Source organism: Ranitomeya variabilis, chromosome 2, assembly GCF_051348905.1.
Source record: "Ranitomeya variabilis isolate aRanVar5 chromosome 2, aRanVar5.hap1, whole genome shotgun sequence".
Classification (NCBI taxonomy): Eukaryota; Metazoa; Chordata; class Amphibia; order Anura; family Dendrobatidae; genus Ranitomeya; species Ranitomeya variabilis.
In genome coordinates, this window is record NC_135233.1 from 1,117,210,284 (window position 1) to 1,117,222,794 (window position 12,511).

Genomic DNA, 12,511 nt, shown 5'->3' on the forward strand with positions numbered 1-12,511 from the left:
TATTGTGGGGGAGGGGAGACAGGGCACTGGGGGGTGAATGTGAGACCATGGGTGTATTGTGGGGGAGGGTTGACAGGGCACGGGGGGGTGAATGTGAGGCCATTGGGGTATTGTGGGGGAGGGGAGACAGGGCACTGGGGGGTGAATGTGAGACCATGGGTGTAGTGTGGGGGAGGGGGGACAGGCACTGGGGGGTGAATGTGAGACCATGGGTGTAGTGTGGGGGAGGGGGGACAGGCACTGGGGGGTGAATGTGAGACCATGGGTGTATTGTGGGGGAGGGGAGACAGGGCACTGGGGGAGGGGAGACAGGGCACTGGGGGGTGAATGTGAGACCATGGGTGTATTGTGGGGGAGGGGGGACAGGCACTGGGGGGTGAATGTGAGACCATGGGTGTATTGTGGGGGAGGGGAGACAGGGCACTGGGGGGTGAATGTGAGGCCATGGGTGTGTTGTGGGGGAGGGGAGACGGCACTGTGGGGGTGAATGTGAGACCATGGGTGTATTGTGGGGGAGGGGAGACAGGGCACTGAGGGGTGAATGTGAGACCATGGGTGTAGTGTGGGGGAGGGGAGACAGGGCACTGGGGGATGAATGTGAGGCCATGGGTGCATTGTGGGGGAGGGGAGACGGCACTGGGGGGTGAATGTGAGACCATGGGTGTATTGTGGGGGAGGGGGGAGACAGGGCACTGGGGGGGTGAATGTGAGGCCATGGGTGTATTGTGGGGGAGGGGGGAGACAGGGCACTGGGGGGTTAATGTGAGGGCATGGGTGTATTGTGGGGGAGGAGAGACAGGGCGGCACTGGGGGGGTGAATGTGAGGCCATGGGGGTGTTGTGGGGGAGGGAAGACAGGGCACTGGGGGGGGTGAATGTGAGACCATGGGGATGTTGTGGGGGTTGAAGGTGGGTGAGGTGGGACAGGGCACTAAGGGGGTGGATGTGAGATGATGGGGGTATTGTTGAGGCTGGCGGGGGGAGGGCACTGGGGGCTGAATATTATAATGTTTTGTTATGTTATTATATGTACTCCATCACATGTAACTTGCTGTCTGGGGAGGCTGGAGATGGGGGGGTTTGGGGGGGGGGGGAGGTAGGGGGCTTTTGATACGTAGGGTTAGCCTCCCCCTCCTGTGATCCTCACTGACACTGATGGATCATATCCCCCCTCCTGTAACCCTCACTGTCATTGGTGGAGCATATTATACCTAACCTGTGATCCTCACTGACATTGGTGCAGTATAATCTACCCCTTCTGTAATCCTCACTGACATTGAGGATTGCAGGAGAGGTAGGATATGCTCCACCAATGTCAGTGAGGGTTACAGGTTAGGTATAATATGCTCCACCAATGACAGCGAGGGTTACAGGAGGGGGGATATGCTCCACCAATGACAGTGAGGGTTACAGGTTAGGTATAATATGCTCCACCAATGATAGCGAGGGTTACAGGAGGGGGGATATGCTCCACCAATGTCAGTGAGGATCACAGGTTAGGTATAATATGCTCCACCAATGACAGTGAGGGTTACAGGAGGGGGGATATGCTCCACCAATGTCAGTGAGGATCACAGGTTAGGTAAAATATGCTCCACCAATGACAGTGAGGGTTACAGGAGGGGGAGGATATGCTCCACCAATGTCAGTGAGGATCACAGGTTAGGTAAAATATGCTCCACCAATGACAGTGAGAGTTACAGGAGGGGGAGGATATGCTCCACCAATATCAGTGAGGATCACAGGTTAGGTATAATATGCTCCGCCAATGACAGTGAGGGTTACAGGAGGGGGAGGATATGCTCCACCAATGATAGTGAGGATCACAGGTTAGGTATAATATGCTCCACCAATGACAGTGAGGGTTACAGGAGGGGGAGGATATGCTCCACCAATGTCAGTGAGGATCACAGGTTAGGTATAATATGCTCCGCCAATGACAGTGAGGGTTACAGGAGGGGGAGGATATGCTCCACCAATATCAGTGAGGATCACAGGTTAGGTAAAATATGCTCCGCCAATGACAGTGAGGGTTACAGGAGGGGGGATATGCTCCACCAATGTCAGTGAGGATCACAGGTTAGGTAAAATATGCTCCACCAATGACAGTGAGGGTTACAGGAGGGGGAGGATATGCTCCACCAATGTCAGTGAGGATCACAGGTTAGGTAAAATATGCTCCACCAATGACAGTGAGCGTTACAGGAGGGGGAGGATATGCTCCACCAATATCAATGAGGATCACAGGTTAGGTATAATATGCTCCGCCAATGACAGTGAGGGTTACAGGAGAGGGAGGATATGCTCCACCAATGATAGTGAGGATCACAGGTTAGGTATAATATGCTCCACCAATGACAGTGAGGGTTACAGGAGGGGGAGGATATGCTCCACCAATGTCAGTGAGGATCACAGGTTAGGTATAATATGCTCCGCCAATGACAGTGAGGGTTACAGGAGGGGGAGGATATGCTCCACCAATATCAGTGAGGATCACAGGTTAGGTAAAATATGCTCCGCCAATGACAGTGAGGGTTACAGGAGGGGGGATATGCTCCACCAATGTCAGTGAGGATCACAGGTTAGGTATAATATGCTCCGCCAATGACAGTGAGGGTTACAGGAGGGGGAGGATATGCTCCACCAATATCAGTGAGGATCACAGGTTAGGTAAAATATGCTCCGCCAATGACAGTGAGGGTTACAGGAGGGGGGATATGCTCCACCAATGTCAGTGAGGATCACAGGTTAGGTAAAATATGCTCCACCAATGACAGTGAGGGTTACAGGAGGGGGAGGATATGCTCCACCAATGTCTGTGAGGATCACAGGTTAGATATAATATGATCCACCAATGACAGTGAGGGTTACAGGAGGGGGGATATGCTCCACCAATGTCAGTGAGGATCACAGGTTAGGTATAATATGCTCCGCCAATGACAGTGAGGGTTACAGGAGGGGGGATATGCTCCACCAATGACAGTGAGGGTTTCAGGAGGGGGGATATGCTCCACCAATGACAGTGAGGGTTACAGGAGGGGGGATATGCTCCACCAATGACTGTGAGGGTTACAGGAGGGGGAGGATATGCTCCACCAATGTCAGTGAGGATCACAGGTTAGGTATAATATGCTCCACCAATGACAGTGAGGGTTACAGGAGGGGGGATATGCTCCACCAATGACCGTGAGGGTTACAGGAGGGGGAGGATATGCTCCACCAATGTCAGTGAGGATCACAGGTTAGGTATAATATGCTCCACCAATGACAGTGAGGGTTACAGGAGGGGAGGATATTTTGATATTTTTCCCCAATGTCAATGAGGATTACATGTTGGATAGGTGTTTGACGCAAAACCTTTTTTTGGAATTAACCCTTTGTTTTTTCCTTGTAGGTCTCCCCCAGGTTCATGCTGAGGTGCAGTACTTGATCGTTGCATGTGCTGTTCTCGGTGCTCTTCTCCTTGCCACCATCTTCATCTTTTCAGTGATCGTCTTGAGATTACAGAAACAAAAGAGTAAGTTTAATTGATGGGACTGGTGTATCTTGGTTTCAGTATGTACGCCATTACTATTGGGAAGGGGGATAGATTAAATATTGGTCTAAGGGGCGCAGCGGACTTGCTGGAGGGGAGACGCAAGTTAAATGTATGGATTCAGTGAAAGGTAAAATACCTTATACATCTGAGCTAATATGACAAAAATGGAAATTTCCCAATCCCAACAAGTGATCTTACCAATGATGTTTTACTAAAGAAATCTACTAAGTCAAATGATTGGATCCTGAGGAAGGAGAAATCTGGTATTCAATACATCCACATAGGTGCATCAGCTCCTCCTTACTGTAGTGATTGACTGCTGTGGTAACACAGATTCACAGCTCTTACAGTAAAGCACCCTGGTCACCCCTGGAGATTGAACCTTCCGATGGAGGTGTCCCTCACGTATATTGAACATCCACAACAGAGTTTGAGAATTCTCAGCTCCTGTAGTAATGATCTGTGGCGTAGTCACTTCAGGAACCTCACTGCTCTTATAGTAAAGAACCCTGGTCACCTCTGGAGAATGAACCTTCAGATGGAGGTGTCCCTCATGTATATTGAACATCCACAACAGAGTTTGAGAATTCTCAGCACCTGTAGTAATGATCTGTGGCGTAGTCACTTCAGGAACCTCACTGCTCTTACAGTAAAGAACCCTGGTCACCTCTGGAGAATGAACCTTCAGATGGAGGTGTCCCTCATGTATATTGAACATCCACAACAGAGTTTGAGAATTCTCAGTACCTGTAGAGATAATCTGTGGTGTAGCCACTTCAGCAGAAGCTGCCAAGGCAAACAGGATCATGGGGTGCATTAAAAGAGGTCTGGATACACATGATGAGAGCATTATACTGCCTCTGTACAAATCACTAGTTAGACCGCACATGGAGTACTGTGTCCAGTTTTGGGCACCGGTGCCCAGGAAGGATATAATGGAACTAGAGAGAGTACAAAGGAGGGCAACAAAATTAATAAAGGGGATGGGAGAACTACAATACCCAGATAGATTAGCGAAATTAGGATTATTTAGTCTAGAAAAAAGACGACTGAGGGGCGATCTAATAACCATGTATAAGTATATAAGGGGACAATACAAATATCTCGCTGAGGATCTGTTTATACCAAGGAAGGTGACGGGCACAAGGGGGCATTCTTTGCGTCTGGAGGAGAGAAGGTTTTTCCACCAACATAGAAGAGGATTCTTTACTGTTAGGGCAGTGAGAATCTGGAATTGCTTGCCTGAGGAGGTGGTGATGGCGAACTCAGTCGAGGGGTTCAAGAGAGGCCTGGATGTCTTCCTGGAGCAGAACAATATTGTATCATACACTTATTAGGTTCTGTAGAAGGACGTAGATCTGGGGATTTATTATGATGGAATATAGGCTGAACTGGATGGACAAATGTCTTTTTTTGGCCTTACTATGTTATTATGTTACCTCACAGCTCTTACAGTAAAGAACCCTGGTCACCTCTGGAGAATGAACCTTCAGATGGAGGTGTCCCTCATGTATATTGTACATCCACAACAGAGTTTGAGAATTCTCAGCACCTGTAGAGATAATCTGTGGTGTAGCCACTTCAGGTACCTCACAGCTCGTACAGTAAAGAACCCTGGTCACCTCTGGAGAATGAACCTTCAGATGGAGGTGTCCCTCATGTATATTGTACATCCACAACAGAGTTTGAGAATTCTCAGCACCTGTAGTGATAATCTGTGGAGTAGTCACTTCAGGTACCTCACAGCTCTTACAGTAAAGAACCCTGGTCACCTCTGGTGAATGAACCTTCAGATGGAGGTGTCCCTCATGTATATTGTACATCCACAACAGAGTTTGGGAATTCTCAGCACCTGTAGTGATAATCTATGGAGTAGCCACTTCAGGTACCTCACAGCTCTTACAGTAAAGAACCCTGGTCACCTCTGGTGAATGAACCTTCAGATGGAGGTGTCCCTCATGTATATTGTACATCCACAACAGAGTTTGGGAATTCTCAGCACCTGTAGTGATAATCTGTGGAGTAGCCACTTCAGGTACCTCACTGCTCTTAGAGTAATGAACCCTGGTCACCTCTGGTGAATGAACCTTCAGATGGAGGTGACCCTCATGTATATTGTACATCTACAACAGAGTTTGGGAATTCTCAGCACCTGTAGAGATAATCTGTGGCGTAGTCACTTCAGGAACCTCACTGCTCTTACAGTAAAGAACCCTGGTCACCTCTGGAGAATGAACCTTCAGATGGAGGAGTCTGAGAGATTTTCACTCCTGTAAATATGTTTCTGAAGTAACTATTCGATAGACTCAAAGCTCTTTCGGTACAGAACCTTGGTCACCACTGGAGAATGAACCTTCAGCAAGGTGGCTTGTTGTTGAAGGGAAATAGAGGAAAAAAAAATAATCTTTAAATCTTCAGCATAGCGAGTGTGAGCGAGCTGAGTGTGACCTGAGCGTAAGTGTGGACGGCGGTAAGTGTGACTTGTGACTCAGTGACTTTGGAATCAGGGAGTTTCCAAGGGAGGAATTGCTGTTCCAAGTGTTAATTAATACTTTGTATTTAATTTTTATTTAACATTTCTGTGTGGTGCAATCCCCATTAGGAAATGTGCTCCACAATTGTTAATGCCTCCAGTGCACATCTTGCCACATGTATGCAGTCCTTGACCAGCCGGTCGAGGGTGCATACTGCTGTGCGAGATGTGAGCACGTTGTGCATTTGGAAACCCAGATACTGGATCTAAATGTGCAGCTGGCAACACTGAGATCCATAGACAATATGGAGAGGAGTCTTCTGCTCACAGAGCAGACGCTCAATGGGATAGATGAGGGGGGGATGGTAGGATGGAGCTGCAGGACAGTGAAGCAGCAAGCTGGGTGACATTCAGAAAGCGGGGTAGAGGGAAGAGTGCCAGGGAGGCTAGCCCTGATCTTTCACACCCCAATAAGTTTGCTAAGTTGGCAGATGAGGGGGGTGCCAGTACAGGGGTAGCACTGCTGCAGCCAGGCATGTCCTCTGAAAGCCGGAGGAGTGACTGCTCCAGTAAGGAGGGAAATAGGAGAGCAGGGCAGGCCAGACAGGTGCTGGTAGTGGGGGACTCAATTATTAGGGGAACAGATAGGGCAATCTGTCACAAAGACAGGGATCGTCGAATGGTGTGCTGCCTACCTGACGCTCGAGTCCGACACATCGCTGATCGGGTGGACAGATTACTGGGAGGGGCTGGTGAGGACCCTGCGGTCATGGTGCACATTGGCACAAAAGTTAGAGGTAGGTGGAAGGTCCTTAAAGATGATTTCAGGGAATTAGGCTGCAAGCTGAAAGCAAGGACCTCCAACGTGGTATTTTCCGAAATACTGCCTGTACCACGTGCCACGCCAGAGAGGCAACGGGAGATTAGGGAGGTTAATAAGTGGCTCAAGAATTGGTGTAGGAAGGAGGGGTTTGGGTTCCTGCAGAACTGGGCCGACTTCTCAGTTGGCTACAGGCTCTACGCTAGGGACGGGCTGCACCTCAATGGGGAAGGTGCAGCTGTGCTGGGGGAGAAAATGGCTAGAAGGTTGGAGGAGTGTTTAAACTAGGGAATGGGGGGGAGGGTATTCATTTTATAGGAGGGGAAGATAGTGCAGATAGAGACCTGGGCACAAATAAGGAAGTTGGGGGTGGCGGTGGCATGGGGGGTGGGGTTAGAACAGTTAGTAATTTAAGAAAGAATAGAGGTACAGAGAGGAACATCAAGTGCATGTATACTAATGCCAGAAGCCTCGCCAACAAAATGGATGAATTAGAACTAATGTTGTTGGAACATAATTATGACATGGTGGGGATATCTGAGACGTGGCTGGATGAGAGCCATGACTGGGCTGTTAACTTGCAGGGCTATAGCCTGTTCAGAAATGACCGTACAGATAAGCGAGGGGGAGGGGTGTGTCTATATGTAAAATCTTCCTTAAAACCCATCCGGTGTGATAATATAGGTGAATTTAATGAAAATGTAGAGTCCCTGTGGGTGGAGATAAGGGGAGGGGGAAAAAGAATAAATTACTGATAGGGGTTTGTTATAAATCTCCAAAAATAATGGAAGCAATGGAGAATATCCTTGTAAAGCAAATAGATGAAGCTGCGACTCAAGGAGAAGTCATTATTATGGGGGACTTCAACTACCCTGAAATAGATTGGGGAACAGAAACCTGCAGTTCCAGTAAAGGTAATCAGGGTCTGACAACTATGAGAGACAATTACCTTTCACAACTGGTTCAGGACCCAACAAGGAGGGGGGCACTGCTAGACCTAATATTAACCAACAGGCCAGACCGCATAGCAAATATAAGGGTTGGGGGTCACTTGGGGAATAGTGATCACAAAATAATAAGTTTTCATGTCTCCTTTAATAAGATGTGTAGTAGAGGGGTGACAAGGACACTAAACTTCAGGAGGGCAAATTTCCAACGGATGAGAGAGGATCTTGGTGCAATTAACTGGGACGATATCCTGAGACACAAAAATACACAAAGAAAATGGGAGACATTTATTAGCCTCCTGGATAGGACCTGTGCACAGTATATACCGTATGGGAATAAACATACTAGAAATAGGAGGAAACCAATATGGCTAAATAGAGCTGTAAGGGGCGCAATAAGGGACAAAAAGAAAGCATTTAGAGAATTAAAGGAAGTAGGTAGTGAGGAGGCATTAAATAAATACAGAAAATTAAATAAATTCTGTAAAAAGCAAATCAAGGCAGCAAAAATTGAGACAGAGAGACTCGTTGCTAGAGAGAGCAAAAATAACCCCAAAATATTCTTTAACTACATAAATAGTAAGAAACTAAAAAATGAGAGTGTTGGCCCCCTTAACCCCTTCCCGACCTTTGACGCATACGCTGCGTCATGAAAGTCTGTGCCTTCCCGACCTATGACGCAGCGTATGCGTCATGGAATGATCGCATCCCTGCAGATCGGGTGAAAGGGTTAATTCCTATTTTACCCGATCTGCAGGGAGAGGGGGAGTTGTACTTCAGCCTAGGGGGGGTGGCTTTGCCCCCACGTGGCTACGTTCGCTCTGATTGGCTGTTGAAAGTGCAACAGCCAATCAGAGCAATTTGCAATATTTCACCTATGAAAATGGTGAAATATTGCAAATCCAGCCATGGCCGATGCTGCAATAGCATCTGCCATGGCTGAAAATCATGTTCTGGCCCCCCCCACCGCCCCCGATCTCCTCCCCAGTCGTCCGTTATGTGCCCCGGTCCTCTCCGTCCTCCTGTCCGCTTCCCCGTCCTCCTGCCCGCTCCCCCGTGCTCCTGTCCGCTCCCCCCGTCCTCCGATCCCCCCCCCTGTGCTCCGATCCACCCCCCCACCACCCCCTCATACTTACCGATCCTCCCGAAGTCGGTCCGTCTTCTCCCTGGGCGCCGCCATCTTCCAAAATGGCGGGCGCATGCTCAGTGCGCCCGCCGAATCTGCAGGCTGGCAGATTCGTTACAGGTACATTTTGATCGCTGTGGTAGGTTCTACCACAGCGATCAAAATAAAAAAATAATAAATAAACCCCCCCCTTTATCACCCCCATAGGTAGGGACAATAATAAAATAAAGAAAATATTTTTTTTTCTTTTTCCACTAGGGTTAGGGTTAGAACTAGGGTTAGAACTAGGGGTAGGGTTAGGGGTAGGGTTAGGGTTACGGGTAGGGTTAGGGTTAGGGGTAGGGTTATGGCATGTGCACACAGAGCGGATCGGCCGCGGATCCGCAGCGGATCGGCCGCGGATCCGCAGCGGATCGGCAGCGGATCGGCCGCGGATCGGCCGCGGATCGGCAGCGGATCCGCAGTGGATGGGCCGCGGATCCGCAGCGGATCCGCACCGGATGGGCCGCGGATCCGCAGCGGATCGGCAGCGGATCCGCAGCGGATGGGCCGCGGATCCGCAGCGGATCGCCCGCGGATGGGCCGCGGATCCGCAGCGGATCGGCCGCGGATCCGCAGCGGATCGGCAGCGGATCCACACCGGATGGGCCGCGGATCCGCAGCGGATCGGCCGCGGATCCGCAGCGGATCGGCCGCGGATCGGCAGCGGATCCGCAGCGGATGGGCCGCGGATCCGCAGCGGATCGGCCGCGGATGGGCCGCGGATCCGCAGCGGATCGGCCGCGGATGGGCCGCGGATCCGCAGCGGATCGGCCGCGGATCCGCAGCGGATCGGCAGCGGATCGGCAGCGGATGGGCCGCGGATCGGCCGCGGATCCGCAGCGGATCGGCAGCGGATCCGCAGCGGATTGGCCGCGGATCTGCAGCGGATTGGCAGCGGATTGGCCGCGGATCGGCAGCGGATCGGCAGCGGATGGGCCGCGGATTGGCCGCGGATCTGCAGCGGATTGGCAGCGGATTGGCCGCGGATCCGCAGCGGTTCGGTAGCGGATTGGCAGCGGATTGGCAGCGGATCCGCAGCGGATTGGCCGCGGATCCGCAGCGGATTGGCCGCGGATCCGCAGCAGATCGGCAGCGGATCGGCAGCGGATGGGCCGCGGATCAGCCGCGGATCCGCAGCGGATCGGCAGCGGATCCGCAGCGGATTGGCCGCGGATCTGCAGCGGATTGGCAGCGGATTGGCCGCGGATCCGCAGCGGATCCGCAGCGGATCCGCAGCGGATTGGCCGCGGATCTGCAGCGGATTGGCAGCGGATTGGCCGCGGATCCGCAGCGGTTCGGTAGCGGATTGGCAGCGGATCCGCAGCGGATTGGCCGCGGATCCGCAGCGGATTGGCCGCTGCGAATTCGAAGCAGTTTTCCATCAGGTTTACAGTACCATGTACACCTAAGGAAAACCAAATCCGCTGTGCCCATGGTGCGGAAAATTCCGTGCAGAAACGCTGCATTGTATTTTCCGCAGCATGTCAATTCTTTGTGCGGATTCCGCAGCGTTTTACACCTGTTCCTCAATAGGAATCCGCAGGTGAAATCCGCACAAAAAAACACTGGAAATCTGCTGTAAATCCGCAGGCAAAACGCAGTGCCTTTTACCTGCAGATTTTTCAAAAATCGTGCGGAAAAATCTCACACGAATCCGCAACGTGGGCACATAGCCTTAGGGTTAGGGTTGGAATTAGAGTTAGGGTTGGAATTAGGGCTAGGGTTTGAAATAGAGTTAAGATTAGGCTTGTGGTTAGGGTTACGGATAGGGTTAGGGGTGTGTTGGGGTTACAGTTGTGGTTAGGGTTGGGATTAGGGTTACGGTTGGGATTAGGGTTAGGATTAGGGTTGGAATTAGGGTTACGGTTGTGTTGCGGTTAGGGTTGTGGTTAGGGGTGTGTTGGGGTTAGGGTTGTGATTAGGGTTATGGCTACAGTTGGGATTAGGATTAGGGGTGTGTTGGGGTTAGTGTTGAAGTTAGAATTGAGGGGTTTCCACTGTTTAGGCACATCAGGGGTCTCCAAACGCAACATGGCGCCACCATTGATTCCAGCCAATCTTGCGTTCAAAAAGTCAAATAGTGCTCCCGCCCTTCCAAGCCCCGACGTGCGCCCAAACAGTGGTTTACCCCCACATTTGGGGTACCAGCGTACTCAGGACAAACTGGGCAACAACTGTTGGGGTCCAATTTCTCCTGTTACCCTTGCAAAAATAAAAAATTACTTGCTAAAACATAATTTTTGAGGAAAGAACAATTATTTTTTATTTTCACGGCTCTGCGTTGTAAACTTCTGTGAAGCACTTGGGGGTTGAACGTGCTCACCACACATCTATATAAGTTCCTTGGGGGGTCTAGTTTCCAAAATGGGGTCACTTGTGGGGTGTTTCTACTGTTTAGGCACATCAGGGGCTCTGCAAATGCAATGTGACGCCCGCAGACCATTCCATCAAAGTCTGCATTTCAAATGTCACTACTTCCCTTCTGAGCCCTGACGTGTGCCCAAACAGTGGTTTACCCCCACATATGGGGTATCAGCGTACTCACAACAAACTGGGCAACAAATATTGGGGTCCAAATTCTCCTGTTACCCTTGTGAAAATAAAAAATTGCTTGCTAAAACATCTTTTTTGAGGAAAGAAAAATGATTTTTTATTTTCACGGCTCTGCGTTGTAAACTTCTGTGAAGCACTTGGGGGTTGAACGTGCTCACCACACATCTATATAAGTTCATTGGAGGGTCTAGTTTCCAAAATGGGGTCACTTGTGGGGTGTTTCCACTGTTTAGGCACATCAGGGGCTCTGCAAATGCAATGTGACGCCCGCAGACCATTCCATCAAAGTCTGCATTCCAAAACGTCACTACTTCCCTTCCGAGCCCCGGCATGTACCCAAACAGTGGTTTACCCCCACATATGGGGTATCATCGTACTCAGGAGAAACTGGAAAACAACTTTTGGGGTCCAATTTCTCCTATTACCCTTGGGAAAATAAAAAATTGTGGGCTAAAAAATCATTTTTGAGAAAAGAAAAATTATTTTTTATTTTCATGGCTCTGCGTTATAAACGTCTGTGAAGCACTTGGGGGTTCAAAGTGCTCACCACACATCTAGATTAGTTCCTTGGGAGGTCTAGTTTCCAAAATGGGGTCACTTGTGCGGGAGCTCCAATGTTTAGGCACACAGGGGCTCTCCAAACGCGACATGGTGTCCGCTAATGATTGGAGCTAATTTTCCATTCAAAAAGCCAAATGGCGTGCCTTCCCTTCCGAGCCCTGCCGTGCGCCCAAACAGTGGTTTACCCCCACATATGGGGTATCATCGTACTCAGGACAAACTGGACAACAACATTTGGGGTCCAATTTCTCCTATTACCCTTGGGAAAATAAAAAATTCTGGGCTAAAAATCATTTTTGAGGAAAGAAAAATTATTTTTTTATTTTCACGGCTCTGCGTTATAAACTTCTGTGAAGCACCTGGGGGTTATAAGTGCTCACTATGCATCTAGATAAGTTCCTTGGGGGGTCTAGTTTCCAAAATGGGGTCACTTGTAGGGGAGCTCCAATGTT

The 12,511-nt window shown here is 50.0% G+C and overlaps 1 protein-coding gene across 5 annotated transcripts in view; it reads left to right on the plus strand.

Moving 5' to 3' along the window:
• LOC143808872 (T-cell differentiation antigen CD6-like) overlaps positions 1 to 12,511 on the plus strand; it is a 467,903-nt gene that overhangs the window by 124,078 nt on the left and 331,314 nt on the right. For 4 of the 5 annotated variants that reach the window (XM_077292011.1, XM_077292012.1, XM_077292015.1 and 1 more), the window contains exon 6: positions 3,394 to 3,516. The exons of the other annotated variant lie outside the window; for it this stretch is intronic. In XM_077292011.1, the coding sequence (XP_077148126.1) occupies positions 3,394 to 3,516 (123 nt within the window). The remainder of the gene's footprint in view (positions 1 to 3,393; positions 3,517 to 12,511) is intronic. 5 annotated transcript variants of the gene reach the window in all.